This window comes from Clavelina lepadiformis, chromosome 6 (genome assembly GCF_947623445.1).
Source record: "Clavelina lepadiformis chromosome 6, kaClaLepa1.1, whole genome shotgun sequence".
Lineage (NCBI taxonomy): Eukaryota > Metazoa > Chordata > Ascidiacea > Aplousobranchia > Clavelinidae > Clavelina > Clavelina lepadiformis.
In genome coordinates this window covers 7,499,064-7,521,503 of record NC_135245.1, presented here as the reverse complement: position 1 = coordinate 7,521,503, position 22,440 = coordinate 7,499,064, and the positions used below count along the sequence as shown (strand labels likewise).

The 22,440-nt window shown below is 36.1% G+C and overlaps 2 protein-coding genes across 4 annotated transcripts; one reads left to right on the top strand and one right to left on the bottom strand.

The window, feature by feature from the left end:
• Positions 1-3,480: 3,480 nt before the first annotated feature.
• On the top strand, positions 3,481-15,013 carry LOC143463326 (uncharacterized). 2 transcript variants are annotated; one of them, XM_076961789.1, is made up of 11 exons: positions 3,481-4,077; positions 4,878-5,200; positions 9,993-10,175; positions 10,514-10,588; positions 11,383-11,595; positions 11,690-11,712; positions 11,883-12,089; positions 12,168-12,326; positions 12,451-12,562; positions 12,630-12,766; positions 14,710-15,013. In XM_076961789.1, exons 1-11 carry the CDS (start codon positions 3,729-3,731, stop codon positions 14,987-14,989), a joined length of 2,061 nt encoding a protein of 686 aa, XP_076817904.1. In that variant the 5' UTR covers positions 3,481-3,728; the 3' UTR covers positions 14,990-15,013. The 2 variants fall into 2 exon arrangements, with proteins under 2 accessions (XP_076817904.1, XP_076817903.1); XM_076961788.1 differs by having other exon boundaries at positions 4,875-5,200.
• Positions 15,014-15,213: 200 nt separating this feature from the next.
• On the bottom strand, positions 15,214-22,205 carry LOC143463327 (uncharacterized). 2 transcript variants are annotated; one of them, XM_076961790.1, is made up of 6 exons: positions 21,963-22,205; positions 18,895-19,021; positions 18,526-18,684; positions 18,265-18,334; positions 15,814-15,881; positions 15,214-15,668 (listed from the first exon to the last, which is right to left on the bottom strand). In XM_076961790.1, the coding sequence occupies exons 1-6, from the start codon at positions 22,122-22,124 to the stop codon at positions 15,412-15,414; spliced, it is 843 nt and encodes a 280-aa protein (XP_076817905.1). In that variant the 5' UTR covers positions 22,125-22,205; the 3' UTR covers positions 15,214-15,411. The 2 variants fall into 2 exon arrangements, with proteins under 2 accessions (XP_076817905.1, XP_076817906.1); XM_076961791.1 differs by lacking the exon at positions 21,963-22,205 and adding an exon at positions 19,806-20,165.
• Positions 22,206-22,440: the final 235 nt, after the last annotated feature.

Genomic DNA, 22,440 nt, shown 5'->3' with positions numbered 1-22,440 from the left:
AAGACAAATACAAAATGAACTTGAAATATTATTTCTTAAGTGTGACGCTGTCTAAGTTTGTTTCTAAATAAGCTCGTTTCTTCCGCTTTCTTCAAAATGCCAAAAGCTGTATAAAGGGGAACAACGAACAATCAATATTGCACCGCCATTTTGTTCTTTTTGTCATGCTTCAGTAACTACAACGGGTTAAAGGTTATTAGTACACGACGTCATAAAGAAATAAAACAACCGTTCACATGACGTCACATAAGTAAAACGTGAGAGTTTTATGACGCAATTATTATGAAAGGAAAAAAGTTTCAACGTGATGTCGCAACTACGCCACGAATTTCATTTGTTTTTCTCGAATCGGCACGTATACTGGTAGCGTATAATATTTCATAGTATGCTATCAGTATTTTCATTCACGGTTTAAGCGTTTTAGGCTTTGCCACTTTTTCCCCGTGCATTAGCGCTGCTATTAATAACTAGTACTGTAGTGATTTTTCGTCCCCAACATGTCAATGACGAAAAAATAATACATCTACAACTTGCGGTGTACGGTAACAGTTTCAAGATAAAGCAAGCAGAAGTAGGCTAAGCCTACAAAAAAGTCAGAAGAAGTTGGTCTATAAATGTCACTCCCGATTCATGGACTAACCTTCCATCGTTGTAGCACTACTGTGATTTACTTTTTGCTTGTTTTAGACCCTCAAGACTTTGCCGCTTTTTTCCGTTCATTGATTGTTTTAAGCGTATTTTTTGAATGATTACTAATTACAACGAGATTAGCACCATACTTTTCGATACCCAAAGCATAGTCAATGGTGAAAAAATAAGCAAAACAAAAACATTTTGAAAGTCGCAGTTTTTAATTGACCTTTTTAAAATAAAATTTGGAGTTAAAAAAGACGAAACAAATCAATACATTTCGTATTAAAAAAATTTACTGGTAAGAGCTAAATTTGTGTTTACTCTCATGAAATTTAGTGGGATTTTTAAAGAAACGTTTGAAAAGCTGTAAATGTTTTTGTTGAAAATAAACAAATTTCTTTCCACAAGATGGCGAAAGAGCATATAAGGTTGTTCTGAGTGGGTGTCGTATTGGTGTCTAAGGTAGAATTTAGTTAACTGAAAGTGTACAAGCTATAAAAGAATAAACCGCTAGTTAAAGTACCTTTTCTGATGATTTGATTGTGATCTTTTCCGATTTTCGGATTCGATATTTAAATCGATTCGAACTTTAAATTATTCATTGACTGTTCAGTAACAATTCTGACAATGACAACTAAAATTTTATGGACGGTAAAGCGAGAAAAAATGACACAATAAACCCTCAGCAATTAAGGTCAAGATGGATGTAAAAGACAATAACAAAGTTATATCGCACCAAACTACTAATTGTTTCATCTTCTTCTACCATGTTTTGGATTGCATTAAAACTGATTTCATTATCCGTTGTATAATGATTTAAACATTTTAGAATGCTGCGTTTCGACCTTTTATTTTTGTCAAACCATATTTTAGCTAGGATGTTCACTTCATGGTAACGACCACAAAAAAAGGCGAGAGTGTAACAAATTGGCATATCAAGTTCGACTGGTGTAATCAAACGCAATTAATAGAAAACTAGCCTAACTTCGCAGCATAACTGGGCATGAAGCTGAAATGTATGCTGTACTGCATTAAAACTATACTGATGTTTAAAGGATTGCAAAATTTTGAACATTTTACTTGAAGTGCTGCTTTCTCGCTGTGGCAAATTTACAGCCACGGCTGATGACCCCACAAACGACAAGTGGTGGAGTGATAAATTTTAATCAAGGGTCGGATTAACCAAAAATCTTTAACATTTTACACTAACTTAGAGATGATACAAGATAGGCCTATATACTAAGCAGATAGAAGGTGTATAGCTTATTATTATTAATGTTATTTCCACAAGACAAAATGGAGTGAAGAAATAACAGTTCATGCAAAGTTTAATTAGCCTCGCAGCCATTTAAGTGACTGACCAGAGAAAACTTTAATCAATAAAAACGCCTCATTACTTAAATGTTTTTTATCCTTCCAAAGCCACTTATTGATGATCCAATATAGGAAGACGCGTTTGTGAGCAAAGAAAACCAGTTGTGCGTCCATTCAACAGGCATTCCAAGAGTCTTCAAAAACTGAGAGGCCATGTAAAACAAATCAAAGCTACTTTCACAACGACAACATAAGAGTTTACACTTCACAACCATTAAATGTAGTTAAAGCTGTATTAGTCAGCAAAGCGTTTTGGCCAACCAATCAATCGAAAAAAATCTTTAAAGATAAAGTTTGATATAGGCTAATACGAAAAAAAAGGTGAAAGTGTATAATATATTTTCTAGGAACCTGAAGCTTTTAATCAAAAAAAGTCTGTATAAGGCATGATAAAACCAATACTTTTTTCAACAATTGTCAGCATTTAGTATACAGATTACAACGTTCTTTTATTTTCTGTTGGGACTTGGGACATGTAAAAAATAAAGGTTTTAGAGATGCTGTGAAAATGTTTAGAACTATAATCCTTTTTAAATTTTTATCACGTTCACTGAATTGTACTGGATATTTAGAATATAGCAAAGTTGGTCATTTTCCGTAGTTAGCCTATGTACAAGTTTACAAGCCACTGGGAACATACATGTACTCAATCTATACACTAGCTATTATTTAGGCTATGCAAGTACTCATATAATGCGAACATCCGATATAAAAAAGGCCAGTGTGTGAAAGCGACATTAACAAAATTAACGGAGGATTTACATATGAATATTATTTCTTGTAATTTTTTGAATTTCTTTGTAAGCATTTAAATTTTGGAGTCACAATAAACTGTTAGGAGACGCAAAATACAACATATAGAAACAGTTTGGACTTAAAAACTTTAGTAGGTCTAGCCTATATAGCTATACTATACTGTTGCAATAAGGTAACTAAAAATTTTTGCCGAATTATTGCAGAGTAGATAGTCATCATTTTAGGATAGATTGTAGCAATAAGTCTTCAATCCTCGAGCAGCGTATATAGCTTAGATTTCAAAGTAAAATAAGAAACAGGATATATTTTGTCACTCTTAAGGTTAACTTTATATTTTTACACAGTACACCTGAAGAAGCAAGCTTATGCTTGCGAAAGCTCGTTTCGAAAAATATAAAGTTAACCTTAAGAGTGCAAAAGTATATCTTGTTTTTTATTTTACTTTGAAATTGGGTTAACACGGTTCGGACAACATTAACTTAAATTTCAATATTATACACACTGCACTCATGTTACAATGGTTTGTGGTGATATTTAATTACTGTATTAGTATATTTTAATTTGGTAATCTATCTGTATAGTTATACTTTTGTAGTTGATTATAATTACCCAGAACTTGCTTGTGGCACTGCAGTTACTACTAAGTTGTTTCAAAGAACTGAGATCATAATTTGCAAATCCTTTATATGCACGTTTTACTTTGCAGTGCATGGTAGCCATATAGCAATTTAAAAATTGTATATAAACAAATCATTCAAATCTGGGCTATATCGGAATAAAAAATATGGACATGTTGAACCCGGGTGGAGAGAGGCCTTAAGCGTACTTAACGCCAAACAAGTGGAGCCTTCATAATAGCCGTCTATCAAACACAGCTTTGCAATACCGACTATGTATGAGTTTCATATTGTCATGACAAGCGTTTAGATACAAATTATAGGTCCTTAAGTCCCAACGCGTCCTTGATGGCGAGTGTTACTAGCGAGAAAAAGAAATGTACTCATTGCCACAGCAGCCTTTCCAATGGACACTCCGGATCATATGCGAAAGAGAGCCCGACGAAACATGCCCTCACCCTGGAATACAGCCTAGATAGAGAAGCGGTTATTAGTTGCTTAGAAGAACCACGGAAAAAAGTACAGATAAACGGTAACTGCAAAAGCAAAGAAAACAGAATTCCTTTTGATAAAAAACAAATCTGCGACTCAGAAGATAGCAATAACGTGCGCGCAAGGCCACGTCCAAGTTGCATAACAGTTTTAGAAGTTTCTCAAGTTCAAAACTCAAAGAAGTCTGCACAAAAGCATTTCAATGGTAAGCTAATATAGTAGGCCTACTGAAAACCGTAGTTTGTAATGCTATAGCTTCAACTTTTTCCGTATTTCTAAAATATCCCCATTAAACAACAAATTATATTAGTTCTTATTGGGTATTACAATTACCTCATGCCACTTTGGTAATAACAGCAATTAGCAATATAATAGTAATGTAAGCTAACGTAATACCAATATAAGACAATGAAGATTTGTTGTTGCAGTCATACTACTGTCTCCGGCGACTTTTTATCCTTCAAGATCAGGGGTTAAATCTTGGGTAAATTCAATTCACCAAGGCTATAAATCTAATTTAGCAGGAATTAAGCAAACATTTTTTGTAATTATAAAAATTCAACACATTAACCAAAAAATCACTATTTTGTTGTTGTTTGCAAAACTTAACACATTCACTTACAGACATGTGTTTCAAAATTTTGTGTTTGTCTCTTCAGCAGTTTTATATTTGTTTGCGGTAACAACGCGCTATACAAAGAAGTGGTAAATTTTATTTTTAAAAGCTTCCATGGGGTTAGCAACGACGAAAATTTTTACAACCCCTGTTTTAAATCAATCAAAACTCTGTATCAGTAATTTAGATATGTTAGAGATGTATTTCGATGTTAATCGGGACGTTTTATGTAAACGAGGCTGATTTGTTATTGTCTGCGAATTATAACGCAATAATAGTCGTGGCATATTGTACAGTAATAGTCATTGATGAACCTTTCATCTTACTACCCATATAGGCCCACAGTAAAAGCCAGTACTATTAACATGCCATATTCTGTATTTTAGCAGATAAAGATCAAAGAGTCAACAAAGGGTTAAGATGCCAGCTATGTCCAGAAAGTGACACAGTTGGACAAACCGAACTTACACAAGTGGAACGTACCTCAAATTGTGGTTTAAACGGGGTAACTGCTGGGATAACCAAAAATCCAAAACACATTTTTAGCGGTAAAATGGAAATATTAGCAGACGGTGAAGGGGGTGTAAAGCAGCAGGTCTCACCCATAAAGCTCGGTGAGATAACTGCTGATGTCACCATTCCCGGAAATGAACGAACTTGGAAAAGACACTCTGCTAAACAGGATGTGATGATACCCCAAGTTTCAACACAAGTAAGATTTCTTTGTGTTCATCTATATTCTGATTGCAAAAAAGTCATCTTTTGTTAGATACGCTTGAAGCCGGTGGTTCTGATAACCTTTTTAGATTTGTTGTTCCTTGGTGCCCCAACGACGTGTAGCTATAGGCTAGGCTAGGCTAGGCTGTGACACACAAGAAGCTAGTAAGAGCAGGGGAAACTCAAAGTCAAAGTTTCAAATGAAATCAAAAAGGTCAAAATTATGTTAAAATTATGTCAAAATATGGTAAAAATAGAACGTTAAGGTAACGTTTCTGTCTGACCCAATTAACTCTTCAACCATCACGTTGCGATTAATTTTAATGTTTAATTGATGATTGACTGATTGATTTTAGTTGATGTTTTGTCACACTTTAAGAAATTATTTTAAAGCTTGCAAGCAATATCTGCATAAGTGGAAAGAATTTCCTTAATTTTAAGAGTTTTTTTGCCCGACGCAAACTCATCAACGTATAGGTCACATTAAGTAATGTACTTGATGATAGAACACAATTTCAACGCTTAACACATTTGACCAAATAAATCAGCGCACGCTCTCAAGCAGAAATGGTCACCCACAACAATTACCTACCACGGCTGAGTAGAAGGACGTATGTCGTATATAGAGTCATGCAATCCCAGGCAGCCATTTTCGTTTGTTAAATTATCGTATTGTAAATGTTTTATACATTTTTTATCAACTGCTTTTGAATCCGCAGACGTCATTGATAAATTGGTAACAAACCAGTCAACTAACACAATAAGATAAATTTTTATTTCGCAAGAATATCCTATTTGTAATTATTGAGTAAACAAATTTGACTTTCTGTGTATAGTTAACCACGCTCGCTTCAACGAGCAAATCCTTTCGATATCGCTGCATGATTTTGCTGATATGTACAGTACATAGCTACCGACATCTTATTTGTAGTAAGTTGTTTTGTCATCATCATTCATTCATCATTAGATCCTCGTGTACTGTTTTTGGACACGTAGGTCAGTTAAAGATTTCCATCGAGTTCGATCCAATGCGACATTCTTCGCTTATCATTTTACCGAGTTTGTTTGGCTTCTATTACTATTTCTGTAGCAGTCAGGTATTTTGACAAGGTCGGGGTACTAACCCGAAACTAAACCTTCCTCCTTTTACAGCCGGGCTTGGGACCGTCCTTGGTGGAGTTATTTGTTTGTTTGTTATTGTCATATCACATTCATAATACCCTTGCTCAATTTGGAATAAAAATGCTGTTATGCCGGCAATTCGCGGCTAAAATAAGCGAACATACCCTACAAGATGCATCGCTCTCTGTAATTTGGGACAAGTAAATCGCCGACTTATCGAACTTTCGTTTTGCCATTAAAAAGTTACAAAATTTTCCGTTGGTTTCTTTTCAACTTGGAATAAACAGCGCTTTTTAAAAACATTAACCGTGAATTTAAGTATAAGCCAATATTCCATTATAATACCGGTAGCAATTTTTAGTATATTTTTGCACAAAACCTAAATTTTGGCTTCCGCTCAAATGCGTTCCTTCGATTTTATGCTCCCACATCTGTTCAAATAATCTTGGCAATATTTTTGTCGATGCGCAAATCGTATCAAAAATAATCCTAACGTCTGGTCCGAATTGCATCATAAACAAGCTTAACTGTCTTGTACATATACAGCTAATGTACAACAATTATCGTGTACAAAATCTTTCACTGTACTAATTGCATCACGGTATTAGCTACCGTAGTCCAATAAATTTGTTAATGGTGCAGTGTGGCGTAAATGCCTATATTGTACTCTAATGCACCCTAACCACACAGTGATAAAATATTGATTTTCAGTTTTTGAAAGATAGTCCTGTTAACAATTTTGTGATTAGGCTGCGCACATCCTATAAGCGACGGTTCTGCATGACCATTGGTTGAGAACCACTGCTCTGTAAGCTAACAGCATTGATTGAACTGACTATAGATGTCGCGAAGCAACAATAGCCTATTGTTTAGCGATAGCTTGCTGTTCATTGGAAGAAATTGCGTGCTGTGCTCTGTGGATAAAAGCAAACATGTTTATACTTACAATTCGTTGCTCTTGTCATTTGTCTGTATTATAGGAACTTTGCAAAATCATCCTTCCTAAATAAGCACCAAGATGTTGAAATTCATGTTTGTGTCTCGGATTTGGCATCGCTGTACCCACTTGTCTTATTGTTATCGAGTTGCTGAAAGCGTAGCGAAGGCTTGTTTTCGTCAGTTATTTCGTACATTCCAATCAACCTACTATTCTTTCAAATAGATAAGGAACTTCTGTTTTATAGAGTCTTGCTTTTGTTGTTTCAGTTCGTTCGAGGATGGTAGTGGTGGTGGTTATTTGTGACTATTTTTCTACTTTTTTATTTTTGGAAAATCTGTTGTTAATACCGTGGTGTTGTTGGTGCGGACATATTTAAAGTCATCGTCGGACACATATTCTATTAAACATACAACAGCATTTTATATGTTGGCCTTAATTGTAGTCCTATTGTCTGGGAGTAAATTGACAAAACATTGACCATTAGCTATAATAAGGCTCTTAAGGATACGTATCGACCCCTGTATATCTGTTGGCCAGGAGTCAAAACTTATAACAATTTTGAAATACATCTGTTTGTCGTTAAGCTATTTGAGCGTAGACTATAAAGCTATAACTTATTGAAAAACTAGGATAATTATGCAAGAATAGGTATAGGATATAACCATCGGCCAAAATTTCGTTTAACTGTAATCTGTATTATATGATTATCATATATTTGACAGTTTATAAGTAGTCTATGTCGTACATATGACTACAGTAATTCATGATCAATAATGGTAATTGTAAAAGTCAATTTCTTTGATTTTAGGCCAGTTTTTTTGTCTGGTCAATTTGCGTTTTCGCTCTTGTTCAGAAACATTAAATTAAACATTGCATATTATTTTCTTATAATTTGGATTTTTGCTTTCCTGGAAAAATGATTAGAACAAGGTTTTATATTGCACCTGACCGACAGGGCAGTATAAGCTATGCGTCTTTGTCACCCACAGCATTTTGGTTATCATTATCATATATATGGCATATTAATATGTTTATTTCGTTGCACAATTGCACAATCAGTTGCAAGACTGAAAAAGCAGTTTTGCAAAAATTTAATGCTCAATAAACGTTTTGCCAACGTTTCATACATCACATTTAAAGTATAGAAATAAATGTGGTTCTAAAGTTTTTCTGGTTTTCTAGTTCTTTATTTATATTTCTTCGAATAAAGCCAATTTTTTTGTGAAAATAATGTCAAGTTTTAAGTTTTATAGATCGGTAAAGAATCGATCTACAATGACATATTTAAAATTACATATATTTATAAGACAGTTGGAGAGTTGTCGCCAATTTTTGAAGGAAATGGTGCGAAAAGGTTGAAAATTTTAGCAAAATTGTCGATGCACAGAGAAAACCATCTTTTGAAAAAAGCAAATTCAATGCATTCTACGCAGAACTAGATCTAGAAAATCCAATCATTTCCAGGGCTGAGTGCCACCAGACCCCTTGGAACAGAAGATGACACTTACTGACCATTGGCTATCGAGGCTGCAATAAATCATAACAGTCATTGGCGATAATGTTGCCTTCTTGACAGAAATATGGAATTCATAAGTGATTAACTGATTATGTTATGGATTACGCCTAAATGCGGCTTGTCAAAAAGTGGCAAAAGCTATGTTTTCTTGAAGGCAAGTTGATCACTCTACAGCAGGGGCGGGCAACATACGGCCCGCGACGGGATTTTTAGCGGCCCGCAGACAGTTTCCGGTCTTACATGATAATGTGGCCTGCGGCCACGATACACGATTAATGTCGGTCAGCCACGATACACGATTAATGTATCGATTCAGGAATCCGGCCCGCCAAATACTTCATTTTCTCATATCAGGCCCGCCGACCGAAGAAGTTGCCTGCCCTTGCTCTACAGTATATGCAAGAGCAGTGATCGTGTAGAAAAAACAATGATGCCTTTGTTTCAATTTGAACACTGTGTAGCTGATATTACAGATATACCAACAGAAATGTACCCATAAATTTTAACAGGAATCTGTACGCTGTCAGTTTTACAATATATAAAATGCTTGTATCAGTATGAGAGCTGAGGGCAGAGCAAGGCCATAGACTTTTAAATGGGTAAGCTACAACTAACGCAACAACCTGTGTAATCTCTTAGTCACCTTACCACGACAAACCACAGCATGTCAATTTGCGTTTGCACCATACAGTGAAATATGTGGAACCAAAAATAGTTATAAATGATTTCCTCCTTTACGTTGGTCTTAAATTTATTATTTCTACACACAGTTGTGTAAAAATTGTATCACGTTAACAAACCTGTTGCTATAATTTGGTGGCAATGAATGCATTGAAAAAGAATTTGACAAAGTATTTGACAACAAAAGAAGAGGGAAACAAAAAGAAGGTCTGTTTTATTTAAACTTTGTGAAACGTCATTTCCAAATATCAAAATCCACCAGTTGTCATCAATCAAAACAATTTTTATTGACCGCTGTTAACATTATCTTCTGTAAGCAAATATGGGACAATTTCTTGATTGGTTCAAAGATTTTGAAAAAAGACGTTTGCGATATCTATTTATATGCTAAAGTTTTGCAGATATAATGACAACTGTAAGCCTATAGGTAATTTAGTAACAATGGTGTTAGAACGTCATTGAAAAATTTTTTTTTGTTTACGAATTCGGCAAATCTTAAATCATGTGATTACTTTATATGCTTAACAGGAAAAAAGTCCAAGATACTTTTTACCCGTTTGTCCTTTCCATGATGGATCAAACGGTGGTGAAACCCTGGAAGCTGTCTTGTATTGCGCAGTTTGCGTCGAAACCGTATGCTACAAATGCGCTTTTCAGAAACATAAGGATCATTCTGTTTCTCCCATACAAGCTGCGGCTGAAAATATTAGAGTAAGTGCAAGGGGCAATGGTCGTTAGTAAATTGGGCTCTGAAACTAGTTTTGACCCTTTATGTATCGTTTTAATTTTATAGATTTCAAAAACAAACTGAATAAATGAAGATGTCTTAACTTGTGCATCATGGTATTATGTTGTAGAGTGTAGACCTATGGCAAGCGTCATCTGAACAAAAAACGATTTATAAAGCCTATATCGTAAACGTTTGTTTGGTCAAGCTTGCTGATACTTGCATAAACACTTGACCAAGGAAATGTCTATAGGGCGGGTTGATTTGCAATGGCTTATTTAAATTAGTAACTTTTTACAAACCCTTTAAAAAAAACTTACAGGTTAACTTGGCTGAACGAAAACGTAGGATTGAAAGTGTGATTTCTCAGATGAGAACAAAACGAAAAAACATTGAGGTAAGTGCATACTGTACATTGGGAATCTGCGAATTATGAAATACTCTATGTATAGTGACGTTGCACCAATTATACTGTAGCATAAAGGCCAACTGTTTTGACGAAATGTTCAGAAAGCGCACAGAAATACTTCCCCATGTGTTTTTGTTTTCCCTATGCTTCACTTAGTGTCGAGAATGTAATTGTTTGTATAAGCAAGTTTGGACTAACTGCTGAAATCATTAAAAATATTAAGAATCCAAATTCAAATCAAGTAGTTTTGTACTACATGGTGGATTTCATTTCTAACTTTTTTAGATTTTCAATTTTTTTTCGGAATGTTCTTCATAATGAAAAAAAGAAAGCTTGCTGGCATTTTTACGACTTTCTTTTTAATATAGGTTTTGTGGCGCCTGTTAGTCCTTTTTATAACGAAATCGAACACTTGAATCGCCATAGTGTTTACATAAGCAACTACGTCAAGGAAAGTTAAATACAATTAAAAAGACTTGAGTGGTAACATGTTCTACGACAAAGATAAAACAACAAGCGCTCTAACATATACATTTTGAAGTTAATTATAATAAGCGCACATGCACATTAACTGTTACAATACTACTCATTGCTTTGCATTCTTATAGTCTATAACTCTATATATCTGAAATTTAACCGACAAAATCTACGATATAGACCCATAAATACGCAGAATATTTCTCTGCATCATTTGTCGTTATTTTCTTTCACGCCACTATAAGCTACCAATTTGTATAGGAATGTACATTTTATTGCATAAAAACATTTCAATTATTTTCAAGACCAGCAACGACGAACTTCGTCAAAGAATTCATACTCAATTTGAACAAGTAATTTTGAGATTACGGAAAAAGGAGGAGGAAGTAATTTCTGAAGTAAACAAAGTAAAGGCCAAGAAAATAAATTTTATTCATGGAATACAAAACCAGCAGGAGACAGCTTGGGGCCAAATCGATGCTGTTCTAAAAACTAGTGATGACGTCAAAATGTTGGAGGTAGACGCAGCTTGCATCAATTATACCATCCGTTTACTCAACTAACTACCAAGATAAAAAAATCTTATCATATTTACTACTTATTTTTGTTTAGGAATACAACGGATTAACTATCGTGTAAGTACACCCTTGAACGCTTTTGACTGTGGCGTTTACAGAACGTTTTCCTGTATTGTTAAAGTGTTGTCTATAGAAAAGTTTCAGGCTGCTTCTCGATGTCCACGATGTTGTAATAAGTTATAAGCAGTCTTATTGGCATTCAACGTCTTCCTTTCATTTGTCGATAGAGATTTCAAACACCCCGATTCCAAGGCAAATTGTGATCGTTCAACGATTAACAGCGAAGAAAATCTTATTTTCAAAGAGAGCCCTCGCGTTGCATTGGACTTAAACGTCGTACAAGATGAAATTGAAAAGATTCGTCTGGAATGCTCTGAAGTCGATAGTAGTATAGCAAGTAGCGAAACCATTGTCTCCAATGGTATAACTCCAAGGTTAGAATTCTTTTTTCTTTTTGATAAATGGGAAACCTCAAATAAAACAAACTCAATTTCTCACTAAATCTTCCGCAGGCAAAGTAAGAAAAGATTTTCCTTCAAGTTAGACCCAACTACTGCTCATACAGCCTTGAAAGTATCCACCAACTATTCATCAGTTGAATATATCGGGGCAGAAAGAAATGGTTTCGTAATGCGTCATCACCCTAACGGTGTTGTTTCTGTAACCAATGGGTAAGTCATTTATTGGATCGACGGTAATAACCTATATATATACTGTTCAAATATGCATGTAGGCCTATGATTTGAACACATACACAATTATTAATTTATTGCTTTAATAAAACAATTTATTTAGAACAAATCCTTATTCCACAAAATACCAAGGTATTGCTGCGGTCAACGGAGTAAATGGGCGGTTAAAGCGTACACAATTTGCTACAGTTCTCGGAAATTCTTCTATAACTCAGGTAAACGACACAGTCAATGTCTCGCTTCTCAGCAGACTTTTGTTCATACCTTTATAAACATTTACAGGGGAAACAATACTGGGAGATCTCCGTGAATCGTAGCATGGAATATAGACTGGGTGTAGCCTATAAACATATGCAAGGCACGAAAACATTGGCTGACGAGCACAACTGTTGGGCCTTGTGCCTCACTTATCCGGACAGGTATAACAGTTAAATTATAAATTTTAAGTAAGCCTAGAGACCAAGCTGATGAGTAGCTTGTAGACTATAGCCCACATAAAAATATTAGCCTATGACTTACACAGAAAGTATACAAAAACAAGCGGCAGGTGCAGACACAGACGCTTCAAATTGCCAAAAAAAAATTATCTCAAACATCAATCATCGCATAAGAAAACTGCTCCTGTGCAACTGTGCCATTGCTATGTCGTTTTGTTATATAGTTTGGGCTTGTAGTAAGTTAAATAACAACATAATGGTAGGCATATATAAAAACTTCTCTTTTTTGCTAAAAACGTATTTTTTTAAGTTTAGTAATAGTGTAAAACCTACAAATTCCTTTTTTGATTTAGAATACGCTTGATCCATTCAGAAAGAATTTGTTAGTGCTTGTAAGTTAGCAGTGCAATAAGTAGCCTAATAATGTGCAATAATGCAAAGCGCACTTGGACGATATCGTGTTCGGTAGGTCATGAGTTTAGAATTTCGAATAGATGTTGAAAAAGGAGACCAAGACTGATGTTTGTGAGACGCCATTCTTGAGGTGTTGTGGCTTGCTTCGCCAACCGTTATACTGGTGGTGAAGGTAAAACTCCTATTGCAGACAAGCTCCAACATCATATGGACCAAGTGCCTGTCTGTGAGCAGCTTGCAGGCCACGGGGTGGCGCCATACTGCACTCTACACAGTTGTAAAATCTTGAAGTAAAGCGCTGGCTTTTTGTTAGCTGGGAAGCTGTCCTCGATGTCCTGCGCCATAAAAGTGACCTGGTATGGTTGACTCCCCGTATCGTAACCCAGTCCACTGGGGAGAAAAATGTCGGTTATGTGTTTTAGGTGGCCGCATAGATCAGGCGTTTGAGGAACTTGACGGGGACACATAAAAGCATATACAATTATTCTATATCGTTATGATTCTTTGGGACTCTTAGCGGCTCTGAGCCTTAAGAGTTGCATACACAATGACCCTTTTTTCAAGAATATAAGGATCTTGTGATGTCGTAACTCGCTAGCAGAAAGATAGAAAACTATGCAGCAAACAATTATCGGTAAGTTTCGCATATAAGATACGAGTTCCGTGCAGATGATTTCTAAAACCGGAAGCCCTTCCTTTACCAAAAATCCAGTCGACCTGTGATCTCTCCCCTCGTCCAATAGTATCGTAGTAAAAGAGTTGCGACAGAGTTGGAAAAGAGGAAGCACGGAAAAACGAGAGTGAGCGGACTGGCCGGTTACGTTGTTTAGATGCTTCATGCCTTAAGTCTCGAATTTGAGACGTTTATTATGTTTTCTGTCTACCCTCCACCACATTAGCTTCCTAGCCAACCACCAAACGATCCCAAAAGAGTGGAGGCTGCTTTGTTAAAAGTGGATCATAGAGAAACATAAAAACTAACGGTAGAGGTTAACTTGTTTGCCAACATGCTCGATGATAGTGAGCTTGCTGGAAGTTCAGCTACAGTGTTACTGGGCGAATGTAATTGTGGTTTCATTCTAATAAAAGCGGTTCCCTTGCTGACAAACGTCACGGGTAGAGGCTGGTGGTGTAAAATGTACCGATTACTGCAAGAATTTAGTTGGTTAGCCTACTAAGTTGGTCTTATCTCACATAAACATAAAAATTGAAACACCCAGCCCCGGTTTCACCTTCAGACTTACATACAAATGCATCATCCCTGTGTTCAATTTCAAAATCATATTACCATTGTTGCATTTGTTTTAAAATGTAGGCTATATGACATAACGGTATTCTTCCAATTCTTTATGACAACTATAGTCAATAGGTTAGGAAACTTTCTATTACTATAAAAAAATTTGTTTAGCTTTATGTTAAAAATCGTTATGATAATAAGAAAGCATTCTTCATTAGCTTCAGAACTGTCTTATCTTTTGTAGAATTTCCATTTCAGCAATGATTTGTTGCAGGTTTTCCGCCATTCACAAACACCACAGAGAGTATATTTTTGTTCCAACCCATGCCGCGACAAACGCCGCAAAAGTAATTCGCATTGGAGTTTTCCTAGACTACGAACGGGGTGTTTTGTCCTTCTACAACGCCAGCACCGCGGCGGAAAAGAGGCACTTGTACACTTTCAGAACTTTTTTTAACAGACCGGTTTGGCCATTGCTCTCTTTAAGGCAAGGAAAACTTCAGGTACTTACAGGCTTGCCTGTACCGCGAAATTTGGTATGGAAATCAAGGTGACGAATTGAACAATGGATGCAATATATAAGTCAGATTGGATTTTGCAATACCGCTTCAATTCTTCTAATTTTATCGATTATATTTTTAACGCCACTAATGTATTTTTGTATTCGTCTATGTACATTTCCGTTAACTTTTTATTTGCTTCATACTACTACTATCGTCCTGAAGTATTTCAATAATTATCTCAGTATATCAATGCGAGTATGCGTAGATAAAGGTTTGAATACAGCATACTGAAACTGTCATGCCACTGTTACACTCTTATTAAAGTTCCTAAGTTGTTTGTGTAACTGACCAGGTTCAACCAAATAGCGAACTTAGTAGCAATGCCTTGAAACTACGACAGCTTGAATGTCTGTTTCAAGTTTCTAACTGAAACCATCTGTCATGAAAATATCATGACAAGTCTCGCATAGTGTTCATCCCCAAATATCATTAACATCCTGAGCAAATAGGGCAGACATTGTACTGATGACGTTTCTTTCACTTCGGTTGCCGTCAGCAACAATATTACTCCGTTCTTGGGCTAAGACAATATTTCCACTTGAACCAGAAAAGCTGAGGGTCAAATTTCTACTCGGCTGTTCCGCACGGATTTTCGTTTTATCGTTTCCAACGTCATCGTAATGTTCATCTTCGTCAGCGCAGGCAGGGACAACTTGTTCATCCAGAAGTTCTTAGCAAACAGTTAGGGTGTAATTTAACTAAAAGCAACAATTAACTTGAAAAATTACATCTTCAGTATAGTTTCAATATACAGTAAAAGAAAACTGTTCTTGATTTTATCTGTATAGTAACTTAAACAGCAAACATCAACTAACCTGCAGCAGTTGATGGTTTTGAAACAGCTTGAAAACTAGTGATGTTGCCAAAATCGGCTTGACTGCAACTGCAAGGACACAAAGTTATAATTAGCGAGATAAAACTTCGCAAAAATATTACGAGATTGCACAAATCCTAAAACAAATTAGCCAATATGTCCTGCCCCGATATACTGTTAGTATATGTATAATATAGTATATGTAAGTTAGTTGCGGTACTTATATAGTCTCAGTGGTTCTCAACGTTTTTATCGAATTCATTACTTGACAATTTCTTTCCAATCATTTCCAAACTAAATTTCTTAAGAAAAGGTTTCAGATGAATGTTGAATAAACAATTTAATAATAACAAATATTATTACTCAACGATTAGCAAGTAAAAACGGCAAATGGTCATTGATCCGGTTTAAAAACTGCACGTCTTCTTAGCATCGATTCATAAACATTTCACCATTAAAACAAAGCTGAAATAGAGCTCTTCTTTTACAACGCACTTTATATGGTTTATGCTTCCAAGGTACCATTGTAATTTAACATGTGAATTTGCATTAATTAGGTAATTTTGAATATATTTGGATGTGTTAACAAAAAGGTGGATTTCAGTTGTTCTTAAAAACTGGATGACAAAAATGGCCAAAATCTAAACAAAAAAAAACATTTTAAGTTATAGCATATTTCTTATATCGCAACCTTCCCAATAAATCCCTTTTTAATTGAAAAAGGGACGGTTGTTACATTGGTAGTAAGCTGGCCTATAGTGCTCTAATGAATATTAGTAGGCATTGTTGAAAAAACGGGTACACATTTGCGTTCATTTTGAATGAAACAATGCAAGATACTGTATACAGAATGAGCATTTAGAAACAGCTTAAGTCAGACAATAGGATGTTGCTAATTTGCCCGCAAACAGTTGATGACTTGCTGTATATGGCTCTGTTAATTTATACTGATAAATTTATATTGGTGCACAATACCTCCTAATGTTTGTTTCATTGGTTGGTGCTTACGGACGAGTGATAATAATGATTGGTAAGCAATGGTTCTAGGTCGATTCAACCCCGGACGATTCAATGCCGGACGATTCAACCCACGGACGATTCAACCCATTTACAAAAACGCCTACGCAGTTCGTTATCAGGCACGGATGCCACTTTTACCACTATACATATTGGCCATTTCAACACATTTTTTGTTGAAATAAAAACAAGTTTATATACCGTGTTGTAACTAGTAGGCCTGCTTAGCGAAAAATAAATAAAGCCTACACGTCGATTAAAAGTCAAACCTTAGAAACAACTGTTTGTTAATGGGAATTAAGATTTCCCGCAAAAAAGTTTAAATCGGGAGATCGAACATTTTGAGAATAGCTGTATAAGTAGCTTGTCTCTTGTCAATTTATTATTTTGAAAATAAACGAATAACCTTTCCTATAGCAGAGAAAGGGATTCTGTGTGCTATAATTCTGCTTATTTCGTTGTGGTTAGTTTGAAGTTTGTACCTGAACAAAATACGGTACGATTTCAATGGTACCATAACCGTTAACCACGACGTACAGGCCTGCCTATTCAGGATGGCCTAACTCTAAAGTCTAGACTGTCCAATATTATGCTTACAATTGGCTACAAAGTAACTTGGTGATAATTAAACCTAAGCCATATGTACGTGAAAGGTCCGTGGGTTGAATCGTCCGCGGGTTGAATCGTGCTGAGTTGAATCGGCCGTGGGTTGAATCGTCTGGGGGTTGAATGGTCCGTGGGTTGAATCGTCCGACCACCGTAAGCAATAGCCCAGTCAAAATCGAAGGCCCAGACAAATTGGCCTAGCTAGAGTCCCTTTGCCTTGGCTTGCATGTTGCAAATACAAGTTGAATCCAACCTCTTTTCCAGATGTTAAGGCCGTGGTTACAATATTATATATTGTTGCATAACTAGCCGTAGGTAGAATTGTCGATAGCCTACGGTAATATAATCAACACTTTCTGTTTGTTGGTGGTTTTTTCCTTTTGTAAACATCTTTAAAAGTTTGTGATCTTTTGTTATTCTATTTAGCCGAAATAGGCTAAATAAATGTAGGCTATTATTCATGTAGTAAAGAAATTTAGGTTTTTCCACATAATTTCAGGCGCAGTTTCGTTTTTTAATTTCGTGCTCGACTAAATTTTGCCTCTCAACGTGACATCATTAGGTATTCAATGAAATGTATTACTGCAAATTTATGTTAGGGACAATTTGAAAATATTTGGTATTAATAAGGGAGGAGTACGAAAAAAACGCGAAAGACAGTATTATTCTAAAAGTTTTGGATCAAAATAAAGTGAAAATTGCACACAATTTAGAGTCAACATTTTAAAGCTCACGCTAAAAAGTGGTTTCTCTACTTTTAATGTTACAAAATCTGATATTTGTATTTATACACACAGTTATACACGATTAACTATCATTTACAGCTTACTTAGAGCCTCTTCTGCTACCACCATTGGAAACATGATTTAAACCAGCAGATGAGTCTGAGTTCTGAAGTACTGTAGAAATATAAACAAAAAGCCTTAGGTTTTTGCATGTTCCATGAAGAAGACAAATCGATTAAATTTATATGACAAGCGAAAGATAACGGTGCAAGGTTACGGAAGCATTTTCGGGCAGCAGTGGAAAGTTGAACACTACAGTTGCCGGCACAAGACGTTATAAATGGTAGTTTTTAGGTCAATCTTACTTTCTCGAAGTTGCGGTACTTGAGCCAAAGGTGTCCTGGCTGGGGTCAGTAACTGATTTGTAACTAATATTGACCTATTGGATTCATTTGTGGAAAATGATTCCATAGCAGGAGAAGACGGAACACCCTGGTTTGCATTTCCTTCGTTCTGAGATGCCCCTAAATTTCAACGGACAGTATTTACTGGTCATGGAAAACGATCATATGAAATTGTAATTATAATCGATGTTGTTAATAATTGAGATTTAAGTCAATGTTTAAGCTGCAAGGAGGCATAGTAAACGTCAGTCTACTTGTCTATTCCAAACCATTGATCCCCAGGACCCAGTATAAAATCGGGAATACATTAATGTTTGTAAATTATGATACCCGGTGTTGCCATCAAAACCGAAGCCAGCATAGACCTGGAAAACGGAGTTGACGTAGTGCCGCCACTTCTCAAACTTAGCTGTGGGGTACTGGGAACGTTTTGAAATGGGGAAGTAGTCATTCCGCTCTAATCAAAATAAAGCAGGTGACTCTACGTCTAAAATGTAAGGCATTAAATAATACCAATTGTGTTGAGGTTGCTATCTGTATATAGCTACAGCAAATTTCTTCCAAACAAAGAACGCCTAAATCTAAATCAAAAATAAATAGATGGTCTGAAAAGTATTTACCACAGCAATATTCTATATGATCATCATCATTATATAATAGTAATCAACTTTGATAATCATCGTAGTTGATAGTTATTAACGTAGTTGTTAATTACCAATACTGTCGGTGACTTGCACGCATGGATCACGCAACATCATTGCAAAAGAGAAAAAAAATTGCATAATTTAGAGTTTTATTTCAAATAATTTTTTTTTCATTTAAAGGAATAATAGAATTAGATCCGGTTTAGTTTAAGCTGCTTGTCGGTACCGACTGTACAAAACAGCACGTGTGCAAATATTGATAACTAGCAATCATAGTATACACAGTCATTTCTTTTCAGACTCAAGTCAAGTTGCTGTTCGAGTCACAAGCAATGTTCCCTCTAATTTTTCACGAGTCTGAGCAAACACACTAACTCCCTGAGCGGTCCCTTGGACCACTGTGAGCAACATCAGACGTGCCACGTGCGCACTGTGGCCATTATTATGCGTTTATTCTATTTTTAATTCAGGTTGGCTTATTTTCTTGTGCGCAACACAGATTTTCTGTGCGCGGAGACCGTGTCAGCAGTGCGCATTTGCGCACGCGCGCAGCTTAGAGGGAACATTGGTCACAAGTCAGTCAATGATGTTACCTACATGAAGTTCACTGACGCCACATTTTGGGTTACCACTCGTCGGGTCTGTTTCAAATTAAGTTTGGTCAATAATTTTCTTTATAGAAAAGGCTAAATTACTAGAAGTTTCAGCCTAAAGTTTCTTATAAAAAATAAGTCTAGATTATCACAAAAGCATTGTTGTGATCACACATGGTGTTAATCAGAAACCTTTATCTGCACGAGTGCAGCAACGTATGTCAAGGAATAGAGAACAAGTACTGTCTGCATCAAATGAGCGCTAGAAAATGAGAGTAATAAACAGCATTGGCGGAAAACAGTGTTTCCATTTCTGTTATAACCACAGCTCTTTTCAACATGGATCCCAATTTAGTCACTGCCCCCCAATAATCCAACTTCCACGACCTACTAAACATTCTAACTAAATTTTTCTTCTTTCTTTTTTAATTCATTTAACTAAGTAGGTGACGCCCAAACTTTAAAAGTTATAACAGATATGGAAACGCTTGTTACCGTCATTGTCAACTCCTGTCATTATCGTTAACGCCATTTTAAGCGTCCCCGTATCAACAAAAGCAAATAAAAGTTATCCACATTGGAAACACAATATTTCTGATTATTATTTAACGTGAAGTGTAAAAAGTAGGGATCTGCCGAACGTCACCATTTTAAGCGCTATCACGATCCCGACCTTTACTTTCGGTTTCACCCGAACGTTTGCTTTTTTGGCCAAAAAACAAAAAGTAATAATTATTCCAATATTTGCTCCCGGGAATAGTTTCTAAACTTGCTATGCCCGTCTAAATTGAGAAAAATTAGTGCATAATACGTCACGCGTATATAGACGCTGCCACTAGAAGTGTAGGTTTTGAGGTTTCTGACCCCGGGGACAGAAGCATTTTTGCGGGTTTGCGCAAGATTAAGGTTTAAAACCTCGGGTTCGCACGAGCTTTTTTCATTTTTCCACCACCCTGGAAACAAGGAAATTAATCATTTTTCGTCATGAACTCCAACGCTAATCACTACCCGCTTGTTTTTCCCAAGTTTAATATAGGTAAATCATTTATTGGTAAATTCAATAGGTAAATCGTATGCTGCTACTATTCAGTACAGTGCAAGGCCAACAAAGATTGTTACGACTGGGTGGAATAATTGAGTCCTTTCAATTGTGACCATGAATTCCATCGGGCCAAATCATACGGTAAATAACATGCCACATTTGGGCAGCAAGCGCAACAACTTTTTGAGAGTGACCATTTCACCGAAAGTAGGTCACGCAGCTCATAGTTAAACATAGGCGGTTTGGTTAGGAGAATTGGTATGGAAAAACTTGATTTTAGCTACTTAGGTTTTAATTAAAGTTAGATTTAGATTAGTGGGTAGTTTGCTTAGGCTTAGGTTACTGAGCTATAACATTTAAGTTAGGTTAACAAGAAACTGTGAAATAGAGTTTTGAACGTACGATTTTTACCGTAAAATAGTGGCAGCCTAAATTTTTTGCGACTGCTCAAAAAATGCTTGCCTGCCTTCAAAAAGCAGAGCAACGTTGCTGGGAGATTAAGAAAGTTCCATAAACTTTAACTTCAGACAGCTGTGCGTATAGATGTGGTAACTACCACAACCGATAAAGCCCATTGCAAACACCAATATTGATGAGAGCTTTATTTCAGTCATTACCGCGGTCCGGGCCGTATTTTACACCCATAGCACTCCTTATGAACTTCATGTTGGATAGTATTCGCATGTCACTCTTATGCATAAAGCACCCCAACCAATCTCGCAAATGTATTTTAGAAGCTCGCAAGTCGCGAACCTTCTGGGACCATAAAACCGTGCATCGTGTGGGACTGGGAACCTCAATCCTAGAGTTTCAACTATTTTTGTTTTGTAAGCCACTTCACAAAACCTTGAACAGGCGGGGCATACGTTAATGCATATACCTTGTACAGTACAAAAAAAAGTCAAAGTCAATTATTATAATAGCTGTTAAATGGCAACAAATAAAGCGTTTGTTGAATTGGCCACCTGATATTTTACAATTTAAGTACATACGCCACTTAATACTGGCAGTCAGATGTCACTAACTTCTTGAGAGAAATAACTGCCACTATCACTAACTACAGCACTAGAAAGCTTACCCAGAAAGTCAGTACATAAACAGCAACGACTACGATAATACCTGGTAACATTCGGTTGGCTGGAGTGTCTTTCGATCGTCTTTCTGTGACGTAACAATGTAATTTTCTAGGAATTGCAAAATTTCTAATAATAAAGCTGTGCATTTTATATGTGCTCTCCAGTCTCGTTTGCTCATCTCACACTTTTTCAAATTGCCCAACATAAACTCGTAATGGCAAGTAACATAAAATAGATTGTGATGTCACTACGGAGTTAACATAGCAAATTTAACTCGGACGCAAGACTTGAATGAATGAAAACAGGTTCCACAGCCTAAAGAAAGGTTTAAATATTAAATTTCTTAACAAAACAAAGACTCATTTATACTAATTAAAAATGTGATCGCTGCATAAGTGCTTTATCAGGCAAATCGCGTTTATTAATACAAAACGATATTCGTACAGAAGCAGTAAAACCGAAATCCTTCCTATTTATTCCCGAAATTTAAATTTCTGCCTTGGTGTGGCCGGGGGTAGATA

What these genes read in the sequence shown, in the direction of transcription:
- LOC143463327 (XM_076961790.1), bottom strand. Translation starts at nt 22,124, where the DNA reads ATGTTGGGCAATTTGAAAAAGTGTGAGATGAGCAAACGAGACTGGAGA. An exon ending in AGCCAACCGAATGTTACCAG is followed by an intron (nt 19,022 to 21,962) that starts GTATTATCGTAG and finishes TATTTTGATTAG; the next exon opens with AGCGGAATGACTACTTCCCC. An exon ending in GGTTTTGATGGCAACACCGG is followed by an intron (nt 18,685 to 18,894) that starts GTATCATAATTT and finishes GTTGAAATTTAG; the next exon opens with GGGCATCTCAGAACGAAGGA.
- LOC143463326 (XM_076961788.1), top strand. Translation starts at nt 3,729, where the DNA reads ATGGCGAGTGTTACTAGCGAGAAAAAGAAATGTACTCATTGCCACAGC. An exon ending in TACCCCAAGTTTCAACACAA is followed by an intron (nt 5,201 to 9,992) that starts GTAAGATTTCTT and finishes TATGCTTAACAG; the next exon opens with GAAAAAAGTCCAAGATACTT. An exon ending in TGCCTCACTTATCCGGACAG is followed by an intron (nt 12,767 to 14,709) that starts GTATAACAGTTA and finishes GATTTGTTGCAG; the next exon opens with GTTTTCCGCCATTCACAAAC.